General features: G+C 41.9%; 1 protein-coding gene across 2 annotated transcripts; it reads right to left on the bottom strand.

The window, feature by feature from the left end:
• Positions 1 to 70: 70 nt before the first annotated feature.
• STEAP3 (STEAP3 metalloreductase) lies at positions 71 to 26424 on the bottom strand. 2 transcript variants are annotated; one of them, XM_063288726.1, is made up of 5 exons: positions 26273 to 26424; positions 7925 to 8419; positions 6552 to 7079; positions 3739 to 3900; positions 71 to 416 (listed from the first exon to the last, which is right to left on the bottom strand). In XM_063288726.1, the coding sequence occupies exons 2-5, from the start codon at positions 8408 to 8410 to the stop codon at positions 126 to 128; spliced, it is 1467 nt and encodes a 488-aa protein (XP_063144796.1). In that variant the 5' UTR covers positions 8411 to 8419; positions 26273 to 26424; the 3' UTR covers positions 71 to 125. The 2 variants fall into 2 exon arrangements, with proteins under 2 accessions (XP_063144796.1, XP_063144797.1); XM_063288727.1 differs by lacking the exons at positions 71 to 416; positions 26273 to 26424 and adding exons at positions 5498 to 5574; positions 10262 to 10852 and having other exon boundaries at positions 3810 to 3900.
• Positions 26425 to 27202: the final 778 nt, after the last annotated feature.

Raw genomic sequence — 27202 nt, 5'->3', positions numbered from 1 at the left:
ATAAGGTATTGCCCACCATTTAATGATACCAAATAGACAGGCTTAAAAAAAAAAAAAAACACCCACACAATAAAAATGGAATCATAATGCTTCTTCACAATTGTAATGGAAACAGAAGTTCAGCATCACACAGTGCTGCTGCTTTCTCCGCTGGAAAATTCCCCAGATGCTCTTGGCAATGTGAACTTGACGTACCTGCTCCTCTCCCACCCGTTCCTGATGCGCTGCAGTCTTTGGTTCATACAAGGAAGGTGGAAAAAGAGCTTAGCTAGGATTATGGTGCATGGCACCAGGAGGGTGAGGGTAAAAGTGGGAGGCAGGTAAAACTTGTATTGGTTTTCATCAAAGGCTCTTGCCCAGCCATAAGTCAAGGTGTGGAGCGTGCTGATCACCAGAGCAACAAAACCAAGGGTAGACTATAAAAAAAAAAGTGGGGAGGAGAAAAGACCTGTTAGTTTCTGCAGTGTTAACTTTAATACATTCTGCCAACACACTTAAATACCTGTATAGTTACTTGGCCTTTACCTTGATTCAATGCAGTTACTTAGCACTGAATCCCTTGGACTCAACAGAATTTATTTCTAAGCAAGCACACAATTAAAGTGCACATGAAGAATGTCCCTGAAATGTAATCATATTAATTCCTGCAGAGATTAATGAAAAAAATTATAACTGTTAATTTTGTTAGGATATAGTCAAGCCCTGCAGTATTTACAAAAGAAACCAGAACTGTTTCTCTTGGGGTTGATGGAGAAACAGCCTGAGAAACAGCATGGGACTTTGCTTTTATATATGATAACAGCAGCAAGACTTTTATATGCACAAAGATAGAAAGATTCACAAATTCCAAGTGGAGGAATGGATGATTAAATTGATGGAACTGGCGCAAATGTCCAAGTTAACAGCGTTGATAAGAGAAAATACTGTGTCTGGATTTGTTTCTGCTTGGCAACCACTTTTGGATTATTTGCTTGTGTCTGAAAAAAATGAAGTTTTGATTTTGGGTTTTGATGATTAAATGGTTTGATTTTATAGAAATAATGTTACTAAGGTTTAACTAATGGTAAGAGATTATATCTGTATAAAATGCATTTATATCTGTATTGGAGAAGGTCGGAAGTCACTTTTTCTGCTTTCTATCTAATTTTGCACTTGTGTAGTTTTTTTTTTCTTTAGTTCCGTACTCTATCTTATTTATACTTTATATTTTGTATTTTAACTATACTTTGAGAATCAATAAAGTTCTTTTTAAAAAAGGATATAGTCAAGCTATTTTCAGTCATTTAGATCAGGGATGGATAACCCGCACCCACAGCCTAATGAGATTTTGAAAAGTAACAGTGAAATTGAAAAGCTCTGGGAGAAAATCCAATCCCATTACCATTCCTAACCCAAATTCCCAAACTGAGCACAAAATGGGTGCAAAAAATGTAGCTCTGCCCCTTCAAAAGACTGAGTTACAGCTAATATCCGGGTAGAGTTTGGTTCAGCTGAATGTGGGGTGGGCTTCAAACTGCATGGAGACTGAGCAACATGTCCTCATCAACCAAAGATGTGAAGGAGGTACTTGTGTTTGCAAGGACACAGTCAGGGATGGTTAGAATCCCAAATAATATATTAGACTGCAAATCTGGCTTGCTTTGACTTTTAAAATAGTAATTTGTAAATGTGTAAGGCACTGACATCTATTAAAGCATCTTGTCCTGTGTTGAATTGTAATATGAGGATTTGGCTTTTCTGCTGGAGCATTGTTCTAAACAAGAAGAGTAAGGAAGAACATTCATTCTTTCAAAAGAGTCATTATAAGACTCTAGAAATAAGGACAGAACAAATATAACTTAGGAGCAGCAACTGGTAATATGAAGTACTTGTTTGGTTTATAAGCAATCACCATTTGGGAGGCCTGATGCTGACATGGCTGAAAACTTTCACATGCCAGCAACCCCTGTGCAGTAAATCTTCCCAAATGTGCACATAGTAGGAATATGTACCTAAGCTAACAGATGAGGCTTAGTTCAAAAACTTCTAAACTTCCTTCAGATCCAACCCAACATGTTGAATTAAATACTTACGTGGGGCAATAACTTTGAGTCTTTGTGTGATGTTGTAATCTTTTAGCAGAGCCTCAGCCAGTGGAAAGATTTCAGAAGGACCACCCTCTGTTGGAGAGGGACATGGGTTCTTCTCTATTATTTATATTTATAAATTTAAGCAAATCCAAATAAAAATAAATAAATGGATTCCCCTTTGCTTATACCTTAGTACCATAGGTGAATCCAACCACTGTGGCTTATTCAGCAAACCATAATTAGAACAAAACCAGGGCTTTAGTGTAAGGTGACTCAACAAGCATCCTTCTTGAATGGATCACGTATTTTCAGCAAGTCTCTTATGTATTATGCATTATCTTATTACACATAGTGGTACTGCAGCCATCCCTGAAAGCATGCAAGGCTGTTTGGCAGAAAGAGTGACCTTGAAGGGGTTTTGCCTTTCTGGCTGATCACAGGAGTGCTACAATCAGAACAAGGGCCCAGAAGGTCACGTCAGAACAGGAAACAGACTGACCTAAGTGAATGTACAGAGGTAATTGGTGAGCAAGTGGAGACATAGTTTGATTTTGCTAGAAAATCAGGACTTGTTTCAAAACTAGGAAAATCTATTTATATTCTGGGTGACTTTGCAGCGCTCTGGTCTTTTTCCCATGAAAGCTAAATCTCCCTCCCATTAAAGCAGAGCAGCTTCCTGCTAGGATCTCTTTTGAAAATGAGACAGCTCTATGGAGCTCAAAACTCTTTTGCTTCTCTCATCAGAATGAACCAGTTTCATTTGCCAGCATCCCTTTCTGTCTGTTATTTTCTTCAGCCCTGGGTAATGCCTGCAACTGCTTCACGAGAGCAGCACACTGTATGTCAGCTGAAGGTTGCAGTCAACCAATGTCTCTGTTGAAACCAATGAAATGTCAAAATTTCCTACAAGACCTTCTTGGTACACTGCTTTCTTTGAAGTTACTGTGGAATTTTGCCATGCACTGAAATAGTTACCCTCAGCGCCAAAAGGATTTATAAAGTTGTAAAACCGTTATTACAGTGCATGCTGTTCAGGAAGGAGATGCTTTTCTACATCCAGCAACCCTTTTCCCCCAGTTATTGAACGTATTAGGGATTCCAGGGCTTTTTTTTGCTCATGATCTAGTCCCTACTTAGGCTGGCCCAAAGTCAGCCTAAGTCAGATTGGTGACTTTGGGCCAGTCACTCTCTTTCAGCCCAACCCACCTCACAGGATGGTGGTGGTGGTTGGGAAAATAGGAGGTCGGATCATTATGTATGTATGTCGCCTTGAGTTGGACAAAATCTAGATGGCCAGTCATCAACATCATGTGATGATTTGAGCTTCTGGAATCTAGTTTCTATCTTGCTCAGAGCACAGGGTAGAACTTAACCTATCTGGGGCTATTTAATGCAAGGGGGCTATGCAATTTTCTTGCATTTAGGAGATCCCCTGTAAAAGCCACTCAAAGGTGATATAACGGCCCACCCCCTTTTTATGGGTGCATTGTCAACATGTTGGTCCCCCATTCCAGGGGTGCTGCCACAGAAGAGATACTCATCTCTGGTTAGCAGCAAGGCTGGATAGTCATGAAATTATGTTGAACAGAGCTGAGAACAACAGTTCCTTCACCTCCAGTCTGGCTTCGAGAATTATTTCTGGAGAAAGACCTTGAACTGTAGCACTTACTTGAACAAAACTAAATTCCCTCCAGTTGAGAGAGTTAGAGATGGATGGAAGTGAGGTTATGGCAAGTAATGAGAGCAAGCCCAGAGCCATGATGCCAAAAGAGATGTAAATCTCCATCCTCCAGACTTCCTCCTCCACCCAGGCATCTGTTCTCTTCTCCACCTGAAAGAACAGTGGCAAAGTCATGTTGAATAAGCTAAGAAACAGGAAGCAGGGTGGTGAACTGAATAATGCCCAAGGGTGGGATTAATTTCCATATAATGCCTGCCAGCCACAGGATATCTGGAAACTTTGGACAAAGGAAGCCTGCCTTCCAGCCAACCTTTCTTCTGGTCATATACTGATTCCTAGCCTCCATTTGACTTGAAGAAGTAAGTAGGAGCTGGAACTTCTCCTAGCTGGGAATACTCACACGTTACTGACAGCCAGTTTTGGCCAGCTTGTACTACTGCCCTAGGCAGCTTCACAGTGCATGTACAGTGTGGGGTTGTTTCATAATTATTTGTCAAAGATAGTCAGGTTTCAATAGTTTAAGCTGGCACATGGTTGACTCCCACAACTGAAGTGCAGATGCTTCAGTTGCACCACTGGCAATCAGTTACAGCTTCCCTCCTACCTACTCCTTATACAAATGAGTGTTCACCTGTGTTTTCAATATAGTACACTGTGTGTGCATGTGTTGGACTTTTAGTAGTCTTCCCAAACCTCCCTTTAAATCAGATATTGACATTTAAGTTTACTTAGGGTTTTGCTTCCCGTAGGCTGAATGAAACACGCTTTCTGGATCATAACCTGTTTAGAGATGACTTTCCTAGAGAAGTATCAATCCAATCAGCATTTGTATATCATGGTACAAAAAATATTATGCAGAGAAGCTTCAGGGCTCAGTCAAGCTTTGTAACTCTGCATGTGACTTAGGGCTGGGCAGAACTGTATCCACCAGCAAGATTTGGTCTATTCCTTTCTTGGTGGACACATGTGGCTTAAAGCAAGAATGTGAATTAGCCTGCTGCAGGACTGTGTCTTCCATTTACCATCTGGTGCCAATAAAAAGAATGAATCCCTCTAAAAGCCACATGTAGGTACCTGGATAAAACTGACAGCTGGATTGGCAACAAAACTATTATTCTAAACTCAATCACATGTATATGAGCCACTGAACTATGATTTCCCAATATTGCTGAAGCATGGCTGGAAGAAAACAGAACACCCATACCTCTCACTGACCTCTGGAGGAATGTGCCAGGAACTTGGTGCCTGGAAGGTCAAACCACACTTTGCCACTGAAGCATACAATTAACATGGCAAAGCAGCTCCAGTTTCAAGCAAAGACCACAAACATAGCTCTCTGAGCTTAATGAGATTTGGTTTAAATGCATTTAGGAGAGAAGTCTTCAGGCTAATGGGGAAAAAAAACAAAAACAACTACCCAGAAATGGGATTTGTACTATATTACAGAAACTGATGCTTAGCTCCTTCCATTTATTCTGTTAAATCAATGTGATTCATGAAGCTCAGGGGGGAAAAGAAAAACAAGCACAAGAAAAGAAAAGAAACAAACAGGCCAGGAAAGCTTGCCTGAGATTTATTTACAGTGATCACCAAAAAGAAACACAAGTGGAATTAAGAGCTGGGGTGGGGATGGGGATATTGTGTTCCTAGCAGCAAATACAGGAAGGCAAATGGGCAAAAGACAATGCAGGCAAGCTAGAATGGAATGAAAATCCTTGCTTCAACACTGCACCTCATATTCACTTACTTATGCAGAACTGAGGTCCATTGGCTTCAATGGAACTTCATCAAGTTTAGAATCTGTATGTTCTGGCCTGGGCTGATCTATGAAACAATAAATCTATAAAACAACCAATGCTGACTTAAAAACTGGAATGAAATCGTTCTATCAAAGTGTTCCACAGAAATGATCTATTCACACTTTAGATTTGGTAGCTGGGCACAGCATCTTGACTTCCATGTAGAAAGAAACCCACTTTTCCAACTCTCAGAAGGGAAAAAAAGTCAGGAATCAAGTGCACACTTGCCAGTGCTTTCTGACCCAGCTTTCCTCCTACCGGCTCAGAGGATGGCTATGTCCAGGAGCTCATTCTTCTAGTTCTTAGAGAATGGGAACCTGGCCTTAAATCATTCATGCCTTTGGGATATGCTTGGAAATCTTAGCTAGCTAGAATATAGTAGCCACTTTTGTGGAACACAGAACAGAAACTAAGAATGGCCATAGAATTTTTGCTACACCAAGATGTAGAAAGCAGAGAATGAGAAAGGAAAGGAACTAAAATCTCTTAATGTTTTGTTGCCAAGCTCAGCTGGTTCTATACAAGACAGCATGCTTAATCAAGACAAAGTGCCAGAAAGAGCCCCAATTTTGCATCTTTTAAATACACAAACATTACAACTACGGAATGAGTGGGTAGAGGGCAATCCAAGCTCCATGGATCCAATAGGAAGCCCTTTGGGGGTAGAAAATATTCAAAAACTGTAGGGTTAATCTTAACAGAAGCTCAACAAACATTGTTTTTCTAAAACAACAATCTCTAAACTCTCTCACTCCCAAATCTTAGAAAAAGCTCCCATGAAATTCTGACCCTACCCACTATGTACCACCACTCCACTCCCTGCTGCTCCCATCCCCCCCAATATGAACTTTGGCCCACCGGCCATCACAAGGCTGCCTGCTGCTGGATTGAGGCAATTTGGAACAATGCAATGAAGCCAGGACACCAGCCAGGGACCTCCAAGATCACGCAGTGAAAGGAGGAGTAAGCAGTCAGTTTTCCAACAACCTGGGAGTACCGTACCTGTTTGACCGCCTCGTTGAGTAACAGATACCGGTGGGACCGACGCATGGGTAGGCACAGACTGTAGACAGCGTGCAGCACTGCGCAGAAGAAGCTCAGCAGGCCTATCTGCTTCCGGTGCTGCAGCCACTGGTCAAGCCAGTCAGGGAAACGCCGGTACTTTGTGCAGTGGTACAGCTGAAAGGTGGCTGCAAGCACTCCAGGCAGGTAGACTAGGGACAGCATGACGTAGGCAACGCAAGGCAAGGTGGTGTTGACGATCTCCACCGGGATCTTGTAGAATTTGTTGTTCTTCTCTCGAATGTAAGGATGTAAGACTTGCCGGATGAAGTTGTAGGTGTAGAAGCAGAGAAAGAGACCTAGGGCCAAGAAGACAGGAATCTTCCAGGCAGGGAGGAGCCGCAGGGGAATATTCTCTATTTCCCGAGCTGAGAACAAGGCGCCCATGTCCACAGGAGTGAAGCCCAGGGCATGAGCAATTTCAGCAACAGCCTGTTTGGCTTCTTGGTTGTCACAGCAAACGAAGACCTGCAACATAAGGAGGAAGGAGCAACTGGGAAACTGTAACCAGGAATCCAAGGCAATGGCACAATCAAAGGAATCTTAGCAGCATAGTGTAGCCTAGTTTTAGACTTGGACCAGTGGGGCCCTGTTTTAAATTCCTATTCAACCCTGGAGCTCACTGGGTGATTTGGGGCCATTCATGTTCTTTCAGTCCAACCTATCTCACAGAGTCAAGTGAGAGGAAATCCACTTATATGCTGTCTTGAGCTCTCAGGAGAAAGATGGGACATAAATGAGGATGAATGAATGAATGACAACAGCAGCAGCCAGAACAGCAGTGAAAACAGGGGTCACATTAAAAGATTTTTTTTCTGCTCCTGGATGCTTTTTCTTCCCATGATAACTGAGCCTAATTCCTGAAAGCTGGGGTAAGTTTTTTTCCCCAGTGAACCATTATGAACAACAGGAGGCTTCTGGTGAGGAATCTTAAAAAGGTACAAAGGTACTTGATTATTTGAATTTTAATTAGTCAATCATAATTTTCTATAATCATGACTATCTCAGTTACAAGGCCAGCCAGAGTTTGATGTCAGAGTCTCGAGGTGCTGAACTATGTGCAGGACTGCAACTGTCTGTGAGGCAAAATTCACAGATATTCATTATGGGCAGCTGATTACACAGATATTGAGTCACGCTTTCCCATTTTTCTCAAGCTAAATTCACACATGCTAGACTCTGATGTGCTTTGTCTGCGTCTGAAGCCTATTCAAGAAACTAGTTAAACAAACAATGACTTCATATGAGGTGAGGAGGTCAGAATCTCACAGGTGCTGGTATGTCTGCCACGTACCCAAGAAAGAAACTCATACCTGCTTATTCCCATCTCTGGGACCCAACTGCAAGGTCCAAGCTGAAATGACGTTAAATCCTTTGACCACAGTGCAGGCTGGGAAAAGGGAGGCCAGATACTCTGCATTTGATTCTTTGTGATGATTTATTTCAGCATTGTTGCTAACATCCACCAGTATTTTGCCAGAAAGCTCACTGTTGAGGTCACAGAGTGTGGTGTAGTGTTCTCTGAAAATTGCCACAAAGATGATATCTGCCTTCTTTATGGCGTCTGCCTGGAACGTTAGTTCAACTGCTGAAGGGAAGAGGCTAGTGTTGCGCTTCGGGTTCCGGCTTCCAACCACCACTTTGAAACCTGAGCACACCAGGCGCATAGACAAGGAGCGTGCAAAGTCACCGCTTCCCAGAATCCCAATTGTCCTGCTCTCAGCAGCCGGGGCCAGGCTTACATTACTGTCCATGTTCTGATGATCTAGCAGTGGTTTTGCCATATCGCCTCCAGGCATCCCGTAAAGCTAAAGCAAATAAATACAAGGTTGCATCAAAGGCCCAACTAAAAATGGCAGCCCTCCCTCCCCCACTGGCCATTTTATGGAGGTAGAGGCATTTACTTGCTCAATTGATGTGTATAGCTCGAGTCCCACACTAAAGGTTCCTTAGGCATCTCACAAAAAATCCAGAATGGTTTCTTTTATATCATATAGCAATACTGTACAAGGTAAAGTGCTAAATGTTGTTATAAGCCTAATCATTAAACAATTAAAACAGGCTTCAGAATTCCAATTGTAAAGGCTTCCAGAACTCCTCATAGTTAATCCAGAAGAATTGCTAGACTCCTTGAACAGGACCAGAGCACCATTTTATTTGTTGTTTATTCGTTTAGTTGCTTCCGACTCTTCGTGACTTCATGGACCAGCCCACGCAAGAGCTTCCCGCCGGTTGTCACCACCCCCAGCTCCCCCAAGGATGAGTCTGTCACCTCTAGAATATCATCCATCCATCTTGCCCTTGGTCGGCCCCTCTTCCTTTTGCCTTCCACTCTCCCTAGCATCAACATCTTCTCCAGGGTGTCCTGTCTTCTCATTATGTGGCCAAAGTATTTCAGTTTTGCCTTTAATTAATATCCCATTTTATGGGATGCAGAAAATGTAAAACAGATCCCTCCAACCAATGTGACTAGGGGCACAGACAAAGTAACTCCCTCACCATCTTCTTCTCTCTTACACACCTATCCACAATCAGGGTCTTCTATTTCAGGTACGGAGGACCACTAGTCTATTCAGCAAGGCCTCTTCCGATCACTGTCAGCCCACCTGAAAAAGCAGCTCCTGCCAGTTAAGCCACTGTCCCCTTTCACAAAATTCCCTTTTTTCCTTGGGCACATTGAACACTTTCCTCTTGCTAGGAGAGAAGGAAAAAGAGCTTCCCTTCTTGTCCTGCATGAGAAATGGATGGGGACGGGATCACTTTTGCAAAGGGCAGGTGGCCTTCACAAAGCCACACTCCTTGACGTTGCCTGATCCTGGACCACTCCACCTGCTTTTAATGCATTTGTCATTAACACATTGACCTATACTCAAGGATGTTAAGTAAAGGACAACACACCAACTTGCAAGCTTTATTTAATCTTACTTCCAAAACCTCTAGTATCATTCCTCATGAAAAGCTAAATTCCACTTTGAAAGCAAGTCTTAATACGATTTTAATAAATATACAATCCTTTACGCTTAACAATTAATACTTATTTTTAGTACATGAATAAGTATGAGTTAGAAAATATTACACATTTCCAGGATTAGCTCATGAGAATTAAATTTCATGATGTTTCTGTACTTATTACTTTATTTAAAACATTGTCTGAGAGCCCTTATTGTTTTGTCCTCTTTTTGTAGGAAACCTCAACATCTTATCTTAATCTATTTTATTCTGGAATAAATATTTATACATTCTAAATATAGATTAGAATAGCATTCCCTAATCTGATACCCCTGACCTGAGAAGCCATTCCTGTAATTATGGCAGAAATGTTTCCACATTACAATCTTTTTAATCCAATGAACAAAATTATCACCTTGAAAAACAGATCAGTCTGAGCTCTATTTCAAAAGTTCCTTTTAAAAGTAGTGTTAAAAGCTATTCCCTTAAAGTAGGCATGATGGACATGTAGTCCTTTGGATGACCATGGACTATAACTCCCATTATCCCCCACTACTGGATGGATTAGCTAGGAATGATGGGAATTATATTCTAAGGACATCTGGAGGGTCACTTGTTGCCCACCTCAAGCAAACAGAACTGCATTTGTCTGAGTGAAATTAAGAGATATAAATATTCAGTAATGTCAAGATAGAATCTACCTGGAGATTTCTCTCGCGAACCAGTGATGCCTCAAACGTGCAATCAGTTCTCCCTATGGATAAGGAACTGCCCCCGTCTCTTTTATAGCCTGGCACCTGTGTTTTCCAAACTGCCATTCAAAATGAGCAAGGACAGATCTGTCAAGTTTTAAATTAAACATTGAGCTCTCTTGTTTTGATAGGTCAAGGCAATGGATGATGCAATATGTCTAAATCTGAACTATTACACTATTTGAAAATGTAAGCAAAAAAGGGATATTTTTAAGGGAGGGGACCAGCTTAGGCCTGGTCTCTAATTAGTGGTAGGTTTAACTAAGACCATTGTTTTAATCACTGTGTTATCATGAACTCAACATGATTAAGCCAGCTTGTACAAAGATTCTTTATAAAGCAGTGTGGTCTAGTACAGCTGTTTAAAACAGGTGAGTCAGTCACCACTGGTGGTCCGCTAAGCCTTTATTTTTGCTGATTCAAATGCAGTGCTTACCTGTGGCGAGTCAGTCTCTCAGATACACAGAAATGACTTGTTCCTCCTTTCCAAAATTGGTACCAAGTCTTAAATCCAATGGAAATGACTTCCTCCTTGATGTAATAGTACAGCTTGGTCTAGTTCTGTTTGGAACCCATACTGCTGGGGGAAGAATAAGCTGATTTTTTAACCCTGTTAAAACAGGGGTCCTGTTCAGTGGTGGCTCCGCTCTTATGGAACTCAGTTCTAGTAGGAATATGCCAGGCTTCATCCCCACACTAGGCTTTTAAAGCTTCCCAATTCATATGTTTGCTATTTCTTTATCTACTGTAAGTATTATGCAATTTTAGCTGCATTTATTTATTTTATTGTTTTAGTGAACCATATTATGAATTATTAACCTGTTCTGAATTATTATTCTTAAAGCTATAATGTTTTATGCTTTAAAAAATTCACAGTTGATTATTTATTGTAAAAATATATACAGGAAGCTGTCTTGGGAGGTTTTATTTTAAATGGCAGTCTACAAATCTTTTAAATAGATAAATAATTACAGACTAGGAGGGAAGTAGCCAAAACAGTCTTTATAAAAATGCAACAACTTTGGAGAGTTAAGCTTTTATTGATGATGATGTTGTTCAATGCAGTAGATATTTCAGGGCAATTTAATCTGCAACTTACTGTTCCTTACCGTTGGAAAGAAATGGGGGGAAAACAACAACATCCAGCATTTAGCAAACATGTTATTTGGACACACAATAAAAGAAACCAGATTACTATATACAAGGGAACAGAAGCAACAACCAGAACAGCTCGCCTGAACAAAAAGAATGGATGCTGTATCATTATGCAGTAAAAAGAATGGAATGTGGCATTTCCATGGCATGGATAGGACCCTTTTAAGCTGAGATGGCAAACTTCGCAGTATTTATTTGCAAGCTTGCCCATGACATTATTAGGAGGTATGTGAAACCACTGAAAATTAGTTTAATCACTTATCTATCTTTGTGGGAAGAGAAAGGAGAGAGAGAGAAATTTATATTATATTATTTATTTTCTATCTCGCTATTATTACTACTACTACTAATACAACAAATAACTCAAGGCGGCAAACATACCTAATACTCCTGCTTCCTCTTTTCCCCACAACAGCAACCCTGTGAGGTGAGTTGGGCTGAGAGAAGGTGACTGGCCCAAGGTCACCCAGCCGGCTTTCAGGCCTGAGGCGGGACTAGAACTCCCAGTCTCCCGGTTTCTAGCCCAGCACCTGAACCACTAGACCAAACTGAAATACTCTGATAAATAACTTCTATCATCTTACTTTATTTATTTAGTACCTTACAATGGAATTCAAAACAGAGAATCCTCTGACAATTCCCTCGTATAGCTTCAACAAGAATATAAGGTCCATCACTCAAGAAAGCCTTCCCCAAGCTGGTGTGTACCAGATTCACTGGGACTATAGCTCTCAGAATTCTCAGCTAGTTGGAGAAGGTAATGTTAGCTAGTTATTTCTTGACTGATTGTACCTTGCAAAAGGACAATTCACATCTAGCTACTGATATGGGGTGGCGGTTGCTGACAATGATTAATTCTAGTTTCTCCCTTGCTATGTCACGAGCCCCACTGGTATCATCCCATTGACAGGTGAGGAGAGCGCATTTCTGAGGGGCCCTTCACTTATTTGATAAAAATGCAGATAACTTTGGTAGTATCAGCAGAAGTCATGTATGTGTGTACATCAAAAGTTTTACTGGATGAGAATCAAGAGATCTTAACTGTGAAAATACATAAATTCTAGCATTTGAAGAGGCAGAGTTTTTTTCCCCTGCAACATTCACACATGCACACCATGGATTTTTGAATGGACTTGGAGCCAACATGCCATCTGAACAAACAGAATTTGGAAAGACTAAGGGACTAATGACTTTAACTTATTTAACAGTTGCTTGCTACATACTCTCAAGTTCAGAAAAATAGGTTAGTTTAAAAGGACACAGAAGAGATCTATCAAACATTTAATTTCACTAAAAATCTTCAATGTGTAAATTTTCTTCCTGGAAAAATGGGACATGAACTGTTCATAAGAATAACTGACAACTGATCAAACCGCATTGAATAACATATATGGTATGCATCTAAATCTCAGCAGGTCCAGCACCTGGCTGATCTTATCTGGACTTGAAAGCTAAGCAGAGTTAGGTCTAGTTGATACATGGATGGGAGATGACCAGGGAATCTAAGGATTGTCAGCCAGACTGGGAAGTTTTAAAAACTTCTGGAAGAAGGCAACAACAAACCACTTCTATAATGCTGCTAAGAAAACTACATGGATGCAACTATGAAGCTACCAGGGGATGACCTCCATTTGAAAAAGAGTTTACTTTCTTTTACCTATCTTTTACATATCTAAATTCAAACAAAAACTAGAAGATAGCAACTTCTGGTTTAAGATTGCATAATCTTGAATTACCATTGCCAAATCTTGCATATCAGGAATTTCATGTGTTCATCTCTTATGGGGGTGTGGTCTTGCCTCTATATTCTGCTCTTGTCTTTCAAAGTGCTATTATTACTCAGGTGGGATTGCAGTAAATTTCTTTGATGGCTTTGGAAACTGCAAGGTTTACAATAACAGGAGGTGGCCATGCCTCAGTGACCAAGTACTTTTAACCTAGCTTGAAAGAAAGCTAAGCAGGGTGATACTTGGCTAGTCCCTGAATGGAAGACTATCAGGAAATCACAAGCTGCAGATTAGGCAGAGTAGGTAAATGTAAATCCAGAAATGGCAAATCACTGTTGACAAGAATGTAACATCAACTTGTCCATGGAGTCACCTGGATACGAGTCAAACTTGACTGAAAGGAGACTCACCTTCACACCTCCATACATTCAAACTTCCCCAAATCCTCACATATAGCTCACCCATACTGCATAGGTGCTTAATTAAATCCTGGCGCAGTGGGGTGAATTGCTACCAGTCCACCCAGCATAGCAAATACAACTGGTACATCTGTGCTACACACACAAAAACAACATGCTTTCTGTTTGCTCCAACAACTGAAACCCTAGTATTAGATAATTTACTCTCTAATGCTGTTGCTCACTGGAGCACATCATTCAAGTTTAAGACATATTGTATAATCTACTGGGTATAAATATAGTTGCTTTTGTAGAAGTGGAGTCAAGGAGTTACACCCAGCATTCCCTTCTGCACTAATAGAGCCAACTGAATCCCTTTGGAATTGAATCATTTTTCTACAGGCTTAGCTAAATCTGCAGATTAAAAGCATAAATGCTTTGTTGTAGGCAAGACAGATTCACAGCCATCTGCAAGGTTGCTAGCAAGTGAACAGGCAAAACAAAGCACTAACAGGATACAACACAAGAGCCTGCTTTTGGCACACAGAGGCTGCTTCCTTGCCCACAGTGATGAACGGCTAATGACTGATCACTTCAGGGCTCTTTCAGCACATTTGCTTGCTGCTTTTTAAATGGCAGTGGGCAGTCTGCATGGCCTTCCCCCAAATTATGCACTGCTTCTAGGAAGTCACATTTTCCAAGCAAGCAAAATCCCCGATTTTCTAGTGATACATGCTGCCTGTGGACTAGCTGGAGAGAGAGTCAACTTGCAGCCTAGGGCCTCATGCTGTCCTTGGCCTAATTTCCTCTCTCCCACCCCCCAGTGACTAATTCAGACCCCTGGCAAGGGCTATTTGTCCTCTTCCTGGCAGTTTGCTGGGCTGGAAAAAAAAGGGGGGCGGGAGGAAAAGAGGGAGGGAGGGAGGAGATCCTGCCCATATTTGCCATTATCCCCATCTGCTTTAAGCCCTCCCACCAATAGCACAGGTATATGTTCACTGTACAATAGGGAATCCTGACTCCGTAGGGGTCCCACTCTCTCTAGACCTTCTCCAATAATAGGGCAAGCTCATCCCCACCTTCCCTCCAGGTCTTGAATTTGTTAAGATCTGACTCAGCTGTCTGCCTTAATCTACAGAATTTGGTCCTGGGCATGAGAATGCTAGGGTTGTCATGGCAAAACACTGGAGAAGATTGTATTTTCCTACTGGATTCTCAGTATTTAAAAAAATTAACACAGCAACAAAGAGCATTGTCAAACTGTAGTGTGAAGGTCAAATATAGTCACTATTTATTAGCTGAATTAATAATTCCCACAATCGAATATCCTCTCATGTATAAATGTCATTTTGGACACACCTATTGAACATGGATGTTAAGTTAAAATGTATGTTTCTCAAGATTGATCTATCTTATCTATCTTCATACATTTATGTATATACTCTCAGTTATTAAAGTCTTTATTATTAAATAATAACTTCTTTATTTATTATTAAATTATTAAATCAATCAATTGCCACTTTGGAAAAAAATATTTTTAAAGAGCCATGTATTTGAAAGGAATTAGACTGAGGGCCACAGTGTGTGTTGCGTGTGTGTGTATGTGTGCATGTGTTGAATGAAACCATGAACCAGACTAGGTCCCAAAGTGGGCGGGAACACCTGTTCTTTCCTAGAATCCTCTTTTGTCTCCCTTCTCTTCCAAACAGTAGGTGCAGGGAAGCCATTCATTCTTAACAGAGGCCGAGACTATCTTTTTCTTAAGGGTTTAAAGTTAGAATCCTTCCCTCTTTTTTGTCTGGTCAAAGAAAAATAATTTGTGACTGCTATCTTTCATTGCCAAGAAATTCACAAAGGCGATTACTCCAAAATGCCTTTTCATAGTCTATCTCCTTAACCCATTTCATTTTGGGTGGCTTTAGAATGAGTGGGGAATAACTGCCTTTGGAAAATGTTTCTCTACCCAGATAACTGATAATTTATAAATCTCCATTAATTTTTACTATTATGAATCACTATGACTTGGACAACTATATTCCTTTGACAATACAGCAGTCATGTAAATGTATGTAATCTATCTAAATTTTTGATGGAATGATTAATTTATATAATCAATAAGCAGCATTCATCAAGGTAATATACCTATTGTAATGTTTTGCATGATCACTGTCCTTTTTTTTCAACAAAGTAATATAGTACTATATGAATAAAATAATATAAAAAGATGCAAGTTACAGTAAAAAAAACTATTATGGAAAATCAAAAGAATATCATAGTTGATTCAATTGCTTATCTTGGTGTTAACATTGATATAGAAACTTGGACATCTTTCATTTAGTCTTCAAAATACTTTTTTCTCTTTAGATTTTAAAGAGCCCTCTTAAATCACTGCTAGAATTCATTAACTGCACTTTTAACAATCATTTGAAAAGAGGCTGACTTTAAACTGATTCCCCCATGCAGGGAAAGGAACCTCAACTGCATCCATTCCCATATTTTCAGCAAATCGAAGACTCTCCAAGTTTAAAGGTAAATTATTTGGAGAGAAGACTTGGTCTTCCTTTCAGGTAAATCTAATAACAAACAATTTCATCTCACCTTTTGTCCCAAAACACTGCAGCAAAGGACAATTTAAATTGGCATCACCTACCTAAAGTCTGTAATACTGTACAGTTCATTTTCCCATTTCAGAAATCCACCACTTATTTTAGCCTTTCTTAACTAGTTCCTTGCTATGGAATTTAGACCTTTCATTTCTGAACCAGAGACTTACAAGAGGCAATCTACTCCCCAGGGGGTAGGCCTGGATTTAAGAAACCTGGGTTTAGGTTTTATCTTTGATGAAATAGTAGCTTCATGGAATCCCTTTTTCTTAGCATTCATTTGGTGTGGCTGTCAAATAAGAATATTTGTGACCTACTTTGCAGGGCTGCTGTGAGGATAACCACAAATGGGAACACTCTACCCCACCCCCTTTACATGGAAAAGTCAGCAAAACTGACTATAAATAAATAATATGGACCTAGCTAGCAATCCATATATTTCTGCCTTTTATATATTATTTAAAGCATTTATGCTCTGCTCTTCAGCCAGAAAGGCTTTCAGAGTGAGATTTTTACTACTGAAAGCTTCTGTTGGACTGAATCCAAATGTGAACTGATCTAGAATCTTGGATGCCTCAGATAATAAAACTGGGTCGAAAAGAGATTTGTGGAAATTCAGATGTTTCTTGCTCCCTACTTTGTTGTAAAATCACCTGTGTCATGTTTCCCATTTCAATGTTCTGTTAACATTGTAACGTTTCACATGTCAACTCCTTTCCCGTGTTCATTAGCCCGTTCAGGCTTTTTCCATTCCTCCGCCCTCCGTTGTTTTGGAGCCTTGGAATGTGTGTTTGGGTTTGCGCTCCTGTTCAAGGCTACTTTCCCAGGCGCGTGTAACGGTTCCTAGCACCTGGGAGGGGGTGCGCACTGACGGGTGATTGGGGTGGGACTGGCTCACAGGCAAAGCTTTAAGTTTGTATTTGGCGCGCTTTTGCTCATTCTCAGCTTTCTCTGTATTTGCATACTATTCCTTTAATAAATCAGTTATCTTTAAGCCCGAGCTTGTGAGACTGAGTATTTGGGATTAGGCAACCATTACATAAAGCTGAGAATCATTTCAATCATCTTCCGCTAGCCCCATCCAAACGTTGGATAAGAGGGAGCGCTAGCGATGACCGACCAACAGCTTCGCGTGAGTGAAGGGAGCGAGGAAGAGCAGGAGTCGACAAGGACCCGGCCCGCTCTAACTTCGAGAGCGCAAAGAGCAGCACGTCGAGAGATGCGGGAAGTTCAATTAGATGAGTTGCTGATGTCCATGCAGGAGAGCCTCAGGAGTGAACACAAATCCATAGTGGAAAGAGCCATGGGGAGGGGGTCCCCACAACTATCCTGGGAGCCCGAAATCCCCTTGTCACCGAGGGTGGTGGTAACCAACCAACCTATGGAAGAGCCGGTCACTCCTGCTCGTATAAAAGCAATCGAGGATAAAATGAATCTGATAGTGACAATCCTTAAGGATCTCCCTAGGGGTGCAGAGCCAACTCAGGAAGATTGGGAGGAAGAGCCGTCACAGCTGGCTTACCCAAGACACAGCACCCTGCCACCCAGGGGAAGGAGCAAGACTCGAGCGTCCCGCCAGTTGGGGGGGGCGAGAGGCAAGACTGCCCAGAGATCGGCCACCCCTGGGGGCTCGGCGTACGTTGACGTTTACGGAGCCGCCACCGCCAGCTGAGCCGGTAAGAAACTTCCCACCGTTTGGGGTGAAGTTTGATGGGGATCCCACTACACTCTCCTTCTTTATTACCAATGCCAAGCATTATATGGAGGATTGGGGCCGAAGCTTTCGGTCGGAACATGGCAAAATCAATTTTATTGCCAATAAACTGAGAGGGAGGGCAGCTGATTGGTATGTGCAACTGTGCCAAACCGAGGCAACAGAGTTAGAGGACTTCGATGACTTTTTGTGGGCACTTAAACAGCACTTCGAAGACCCTTTAGCCCAAGAGACAGCAAAAAATGCCCTGAGGAAACTCTATCAAGGGTCCCTCTCCGTTGCCAATTACGCGCTGGAATTTAAAGCCTTATCAGGGAAGGTGGAAGATTGGTCCGAGCCAACTTTAATTGAAATGTTCAAGCAAGGGCTAGAACCAGAAATCCTCCGTTGGGCGCTAGGAAGAGACGACCCTAAAACGCTATACGGATGGATTCAGTTGGCGGGCAGCGCGGAGAACGCCCTGCAGACCTATGCCCATACTAAAGAACTTAGACAATCCCGAATCGCCAGAGGAGCGCGTACGACGGGGCTGGCCAGCCGCCCTAAACCAAAATCCTGGGAAGAGGAAAGGGAACGACGGTTTTCCAAAGGTCAATGCCTGAGATGTGGAAAAGAAGGGCATCGCGCCACTTCGTGCCCTAGACGCCGTCCGGAGGAACGGCAGGCGAAACCTTCAGGGAAGTCGCCTGCCCTGCCGTGGAAAATGAAAGCTGCCATCGCGGAGCTAGAACCACCAGAACTACCATTCGGGGAAGAAGAAGAGGAATTACAATTCGAACAGCCGGCGGGAAAAGGCTACCACCTGCCCTGAAGGGCGCCGTTGGGCAGGTGGAAGAAACCGGGCGTGACCACGATTCGGTGATTGGGAATTTCCCTACGCTGACTGTAAAAATTAAACTAGGCTCAAAGACCAAAACTGTGGAAGTTTGGGCCATGCTTGACTCGGGCTGCTCCCGTTCCCTTATGCACCCTGATGTCGTAGCGGCTCTGGAACTGCCTACGTTCCCTTTGCCAAGACCTATGATCTTCACCCAATTGGATGGAACTATGGCGGGGGGAAAAGCAGTCACTCATTCCACAGGACTGGTGGCTTTACAAATGGGTTCCCATCGGGAAAAGCTACCATTTGTTGTAGCTCCAGTGGGGGGCCCCCTAGTGATTTTAGGTATGCCCTGGTTTGTACAACAAAATCCTTTCATCAACTGGCTACATAGAACTGTCACCTTTGCGGATGGATTTTACAAAGTACCCGAAAAGGATCTCCTAGACGACATGGAGGGTGGAGGGGTAGCGCACACCACTGTACAAACACTTCAACCTCTTGAGGGACTACCCAGTCAATATCAGGATCTAGCTGATGTGTTTGGGGAAAAGGAAGCAGATCGCTTGCCACCTCACCGAAAAACAGACTGTGCCATTGAGTTCTTACCAAATGTAAAGTTACCTCACCCAAAAATCTACCCCATGTCTCCCAAAGAGCTAGCCACGCTAAGGGAGTTCATTGACAAAAACCTGGCTAGGGGTTTCGTTGAACCTGCTAACTCCCCGGTAGGGGCTCCTGTCCTCTTTAGACCAAAAAAGGATGGCTCATTGAGGCTTTGTACCGATTTCCGCGGGCTCAATGCGGTCTCAATATTAAATAAATATCCTTTGCCCTTGATCAAAGATATGTTATCACATCTGGCCAGAGGCAAAATCTTCTCAAAACTAGATTTGAGAGAAGCTTATTTTCGTATTCGCATAAGGGAAGGGGATGAGTGGAAAACGGCGTTTAACTGTCCCCTCGGGGCTTTTCAATACAAAGTCTTACCCTTTGGTTTGTCAGGGGCGCCTGGGGTTTTTATGCAACTAATCAATGAGGTCTTGCATGACCACCTGTTTAAGGGAGTACTTGTGTATTTGGATGATGTATTGATTTATACTGAAACCATGTCAGAACATATTCACTTGGTGCGTCAGGTGCTGGCTAAATTGAAAAAAGCAGAGTTGTATGCTAAACTGTCTAAATGTGCCTTCCATCAATCACAAATTGATTATCTAGGATATAGAATTTCCGCTAAGGGCATTGAAATGGACCCTGCTAAAGTGGAAGCCATTGTGGCATAGGAGCCTCCCCGTACCAGGAGACAATTACAAAGTTTCCTTGGATTCGCCAATTTCTATCGGGCATTCGCCCAAAATTTTGCTGAAATCCCCCTCCCCCTCACTGAACTGTTGAAAACTAGGGCGCAGGGGGATACGCGGCGTTCAAAAAACCCAGGAGCGCTCCTTAAATGGACTCCAACCTGTCAACAGGCGTTCGAAGCAGGGATTAGGCAACCATTACACCTATCCCATTGCTTATGAAAAGACTTAGGTAGAATTGATTGTATTTTCCAAGACAATTGCTACAGCTTATTATCGGTAATCAGATAAGGGAGGCATAATTGATCTGAAGCCTCTGGCATTCTTTAAAGTTAAATCTCTTGGAACTTTGCCTAGTGACAGTAAAAAAAAAAATCAATTCCCTTATTAATACCGAATAAGATGTAACATATGACTGATACCTCCTGTTGCTTTTCCCCCCCTACATTTACCCAATTTCTGTACCCTTTCATCCTACACAGATCAGCCATGATTTCAGCCTCACAAATACTTTCTCTTAATATAGAAATTACTGATTGATGAGCTAACACTAATATAAATATTTGCTGAATTGGGGACTGCAAACTAAAACATTTTCTAGAATTCTCATGGTGGATAATTTTCTGAAAAAAAAAATTGCAAGAGGCAATCCTAAGGACTTAGTTGTTATAACTTTTTTTAAAATCTAAATTCTATCCTATTATTTACAGCATACAAAGCAAGCACTTTTGTGTCTCTCTGCTTGCTATGCGCAATTAGTCTCTTCTGAAAATAAAGATTTTCAAAAAGACTTGTCTAACGCTAAATTCTTAATAGTTTAGGTGTATCAGTCTGGATAGTTGAAATATTGACTTTCTTTTCAAAGGTGGGCCCATATACAGCCCAAACTGTCTAAATGAGATGTAACTTTGCCTCACTTCATCAGAAAGACACCAGCTATTTAGCCATACTTCTTTTTAAGTCAGTGTAGGCATATTCAAACAGCAGACCCAATTCTTCAAGTACGGTAATGTGTCTTCCTGTTCAGTACAAGGACAATCCCTATTCTCTGATCTGCCTTTCGAATGACCAACAGCAACCCTTCTTTTGACTGCGCTAATTTGACCTTTGAACAGCTCCCTTAGCTTTAAATGGAAAAGGCACATATAGCTGACCCTGGAGAAGATGCTGACGCTAGGGAGAGTGGAGAGCAAAAGGAAGAGGGGCCGACCAAGGGCAAGGTGGATGGATGATATTCTAGAGGTGATGGGCTCATCCCTGGGGGAGCTGGGGGTGTTGACGACCGACAGGAAGCTCTGGCGTGGGCTGGTCCATGAAGTCACGAAGAGTCGGAAGTGACTAAATGAATAAACAACAAAAAATATATAGCTGGGTACCATCAGTGTTCTGGTGGCACTGACCAATTAAGTCCATGTGATTTTGTTTAGCAGTTTAATTCATTTTTTTTTACTAAACACTGTCCAGAATCATTTTTAGAATTTACATGCAACGTTGTTTGATGGATATAGATATAGAAGATACATTTCATAACTTGACTGGGAAAAAAATTACAAAATCCACTCTTAAAGAGTTGAAAGATTCACATGTGATGATGAAGTAGAATCACAGCAAGAAAGAATAATAATTTTTTCAGCAAACTAAGCACACTGACAAAGAAAGGCATGATCTCTGTCCTCAGAAACACCAGAAACAAAACCTCTTTCCCCTAAATTTAGTCTCCTCCCCCCAAAAACCCAAACCACTCTTTTTCAGGACCTACACAATATTTTATACCACATGATGCTATCTTTAAGACAAGTTGTGACTGGGTTCCAAGGACTTATTCCAGGACTGACCACTGTTATTTACGGAACTATCTTAATATTGATTACTCCTCAGTGTAGCTGTGCAAGTGGTTAATGTCACCAGGTACCCAGTAAGAAACTAGGTAACTTGTTTTTTGATTAATATGTAGATTTGGTTCTGTGCTTTGGATTATTCTTAGTCTGCTGCTCCTATGTATTCTCAGCTGATCTCAATAGCTCAGCGTATGGTAAAACTTGAAGCAGTTTTAGATCTTAACCATGGAGCCAATGTCTTTTTCACTTCCCGTCCCTTGCATTTTTGCAATAACTTAATATTAGCTTGCTTTGAAAAACAAGGCCTCCCTAGTAGAAGATGATATTATCAAGTCCCTCAATTAGCCTATCTGAAGGATCCATAGATCCATGTAAATCAGGTTATGCCACCCTTTTGTTTGCATTGTTCTTTCAGAAGACATATTTTTAGATATTAGTAAGGATATTAGAGGCCTATATATCCAGGGCCACAACTGGTGGGGGGGGCAACTGGGGCATGTGCCCCAGGCGCCACACTGGTGGGGTGCCAAAATGAGCGCTGGGGGCGCGCGCCAAAATGGGCATGGAATCCATGTTTGCCCCACGTGACACAGACACTAGTTGCGTCCCTGGATATATCTATGAGTGTACCAGGTCTCCTACATTTCCATTTGCAATAGAAAAATCTATCTTAAAATTGTTTTATTATATGATTACTTGTGCAGTCTAGTACCTGCTTGCTCAATAGAGTGCATTTCCATAGTAACATGCATAGAACTTCACCGTATCATCTAGACAGATATCAATGTGTTTTAAAACTTCTACATTTGGAATAACTAGCTTCTCTTTTTATTTTTGTAATGTGTAATTTCAACCTTTTGTTACATACAGGCTTTAAAATACATGGCATTGTATTCAGTTTTAATGTGATTCTGATAAGGATTAATTCCATGTGTTCATGTTTTCTGTTTTGGTTTGCGTTATAATTTTGGTGACTACATGGTTTGTCACTTCTCCATGAGGGTTCCCCCCAATCTACCAAGCCTGAAAAAATAGTACTGTTTTCAGAGCCCACTGAGTTTTCAATGGATTATGCTACTATCTTTTATTTGGGGGGGGTGTCTTTTTTTTTTTTTTTTTTTTACAAAATAGCTGAATTAAGTCTGCTATAGTATGCTTTAAAATATTTAGATGAAAGATTCTCAATTGCTCTCTTATGGGCAATCTATAGTCTATCTTGAGAAATATATGTGGACACAGCATTAAATCAGTATTAAGTCCACTCTGAACACTTCCCTTTTCCATGTCCTAGTTGGTCCTCTTTGTTTTTTGTCAGTTTACTTTTTGCTATCTGTATATTTAGGGCTTTCAAAACAGTACTATCAAAGTACTGACCTTTATCATGATCAGCCCAATAAAGCTTAATATGTTAATTTTTTTAAACAAAGAAAAGGTTGAGAAAATGTAACACTCTTATGTTACAGCCTCTCCCAGCCTGTTTGGCCTTCACTCCAAGGAAGTGGATTATTTCAAGGCATATGTTGTATTCAGGAAGCAATTTAAATGTTCTTAGGAGGAAAGATCACATTCCTGTAATAAATGCACATTTGTCCTGGCCAGAATAAGAGTTGAGACTGTATGTTAGAGACCGTAATACAAATGGAAACATACTGTAGCTGATACATTAACTTTCTTCAACTAAGCAACTTGTTGCATTTGATCTCTGCCCTCACATACTGTATTCAGAATATATCTGATACTCCTTTGCCTGTTTTTACCTTTTCTGAATTTGAGGGACCTTTGGAGATCTTGAAGATCATATGACATCTTCCACCTGAAGTCTGTTGGCCACACAAAGTCAGCACAAGTTCTTACATACAGCCCTGCTGCAGTTGATGTGAGCTACGTACTGCAGCAAACCAGGCAAAAGAACTTCATAGTGTTCCAGAAATAATTAGGAGTCACCAGGGAACCATATTGATATACAGGGAGGCAGTGGGTCACTTACTGTCACAGGTACCAAAATAGCTAATGTACTTCTCAAGAGCACTGAAACTTAGAATCAATGCATGCATTACCCTTCCAACTGATACCAACTACTAGAAAAATCAGTAAATGAGTCTGTTTTTAACATTTTCCCTTTGAAATTAAGGATATAAGTTCTGCTTTATTGCTACAGTCCCTTTTTTAAGAAAAAAGTTTCTAAAACAAACACAAGTTTCTAAAAAAAGTCAAAAACTCAAGGTCACTTTTCTGACAAAATTCCACTCTTTTCACTTCCAGCCTGGCCATTAGCATTTTGCTGTGTGTAACAACCAATATAAATGTATGCTCTCTTCATCATTAGCTTTTTTTTGTTTGCCTTCCAGTTAGTGCTGACTCCTGGTGACTGCCTGGACATGTCCCTGCAGTTTTCTTGGCAAGGTTTCAGAAGTGGTTTGCCATTGCCTGCTTCCTAGGGCTGAGAGAGGGGGACTGGCCCAAGGTCACCCAGCTGGCTTTGTGCCTAAGGCAGGACTAGAATTCACCATCTCCCACTTTCTAGCTTAGTGCCTTAACCACTACACCACATTGGCTCTCAATGATTAGTTTAAACAAAAATGCTGCTTGTAAGAGATACTGACAGGCATAAGGCAAATTCTTATCAAGAGAGGTGCAGTATAGGATGTTTAATGACAGATAATTTATTATATTTCACGATCACATTTAGAAAGTTAGGAAACATTTCAGAACTGACAGCAGAGAAACTCACAATGAATAGGCTGAACAACATATGGTGTTTTTTTTTAAAACTTCTCAAATGAAGCTTTTCATCCATGAAAGCTTATGCTAACCAGCATAGCCTAAAATTTGTAGTCTCAACAAATCCTGAGGTTACCAGACTGGGAAGGTTAGTTTATGCCACAATAAAAAATTTAGAGGCAAGTTGGGAAACAATTGAGCACTTCATTCAAAAGCTCATCCTTTCCCCCATATTACTTTCACTGAGAGGGTGAGAAATCCCATACCTTCCCACTCTAATCCACTAACTGTTCACAATAGGTATGAAATAACAGTTGATATCTGTAATTTTAAATTAAACAAGTTTAATCCAGCATTCAGACAGTTAAGTGTTGTGTGTCTGCCCTGCTCAGACCCAGCACCTAGTTGTCCTTTGTTGATTAAAACAAACAAACCCTAACAGGAATGTGGTTAATGCTTGAATGGGGGGCCACCAGGAAACATAGGGCTGCAAGTTAGACTGGGAAGTTAAACAAAATACCCTGGAAAAGAGCAGTGACTAACAACTTTCATATTGCTGCCAAGAAAACCATGTCTATGAAGTAATCAGGAATAGAACCCAGCTCTAGGTAGGCTTTTTTTTTTTTACTAACAACATTAATGGGGGATGGAGGGGAAGCACCTAACAGGAGGTTGTGTGTTTTTTTAAATTAGTATTGGTAGTGTGGTGATGTAAAGCTTTTTACTGGAAAAGTTCCCCCCCCCCCTAAAATCAACTGCTGTGGTTAAGGTGACCACAACAGAGTGATTCAAGGCAACACCACCTACATTAAAGTAACCCAGGTGCACTTACTGGAAAACAAGAGGCAGGAGATGGAGTAGCGCTGCAAGAAATATCAACACGGCCACTCGTCCCAAACTGGTTTCAGTTTGGTCTTCTATTCAATGAGGCATTCACTGTAGGTTTAAGCAGCACCGCGCGACCACAGATCAGACCTATGTACACACGCTTCAAACAGCCGAGCACAGGAAACAGCCCTCTTTTATCTAATTCTTAACAGATTATTCCTAGATTTTTATCTGCCAAACGATTAGTTTCCGGAAGGCGTGGAAGATGAAAAAGAAACCAACTCTTTTCTACACAGGATCCTTTGAAATAAGAAACAATAAAGTCTCCTCGGCTTTAGCAAAGAGGAGAAAGGGAGAAATTAAAGCATGAGAGGCGGGACTGCCCGGAATTGGGAGGAGAGGCAAGCTAACGTCGAGGCCAGGATTCCCAGGAGAGAAACGGTTATCGGGACGGGGACAGAGCCGCGCAAAGCGTGCCTCCTTAAGTTGCGGGGCTGGATGTGAATCCTCGCCTCGAGAGAGCGCACCTTCCAGTTAAGGGGCGGCCTGTCTTTCACAAGAGGGACCTGCGGAAGGAAATGCTTTGCCGAGCAGGAAGAGGCAAGGGCGGCGTTACCCCTCGGTCGGGCCCTTTCCTGCGCCTCAGGAGTTCGCACTAGAGCCGGGCGTCCAAGCCCCTTCCTCAGGCGCTCACTACCCCGCACTCCCCGTTGCTCTTCCACGCACGGCCAGCAAATGGCATTCAGCCACGCAGCCCCGCCGCGCAAGGAGCCACGACCAAATCTGAATCCAGCCCAAGGGACGCTTTGTCGAGGTCCCCGGCTAGGCTGCCCGCTCGGGCTGTATACTCACCGCTCTATGGGGGCCAGGACAGACAGCGAAGCAAGGAGAAAATGGGTAATGTTTTTGCGGTGCTCAGAGAGCGACGGAATAAAAAAGCTGGACTCCACCCCTTCTCCTCCCGCCAGCTCGCCTTTGCTTTCCCCGCCTCACTACACGAGCGATATCGACCTGCCCGCTCGTTCCTGATCTGGGCCCGGCGCTGGTGCACGTGTTACGCGGGGGCTTCGGTCGCGGCTGGAAATGCCCCGTCGCTCGCCAGCTCCCTGCCTTTCTGGGCCCAAAGGCTGGGGAAGCTGCTGGTGGGTGGCTCAAAGCATGGCCGGCTCCAGGATACAAATCGGTCTCACTTTTCCTTACTCTATAGGGAGAAACACGCGTGCAAATTTCGAACAAATATGTTTAACATTTCACCCTAGACAAAGCTAGCTAAATAATTTCCCTGTCAAAACGCCGGAAAGCGAATTATACCGTTAATTCGACCCAAATCAGTTTCAATTTGCAACAGCTGCGACCCCTGAGTGGTTTTGGGGCCAATTGATCTCAGGTGAACCTACCTTGCTGGGGTGTTTTGGTGCTAAAACGTAAAATCTCCTCTGAGCTCCAAGAGGTAAATGCAGTACATAAATTCCATTAGAAGACAGTGAAAGTTGTGTCCAAAGCAGGGAGCCTCCTTAAGTTGATCTTGAAAAAGCTTTTTCCTTGGGAAGAGACCACCAAGAAATCCAAGGCTTCCCCCCTTGAATTTGCTTGTTGGAAGTCCCCTGGGAAGGTTGCAAATGGTGACCACACGACCATTGTAAAATCCTGCTGGTTGCCAAGCTCCTGAAATTTGATCATGTGACTATAGGGATGCCACCATGGTGTAAGCAGGAGGACTGGTTGCAAAGCACTTTTTTAGCACCGATGTAACTTTGAACTGTCATTAAATGAATGGTTGTA

Source organism: Candoia aspera, chromosome 1, assembly GCF_035149785.1.
Source record: "Candoia aspera isolate rCanAsp1 chromosome 1, rCanAsp1.hap2, whole genome shotgun sequence".
Lineage (NCBI taxonomy): Eukaryota > Metazoa > Chordata > Lepidosauria > Squamata > Boidae > Candoia > Candoia aspera.
This window is presented reverse-complemented; position numbering and strand designations above follow the sequence as displayed.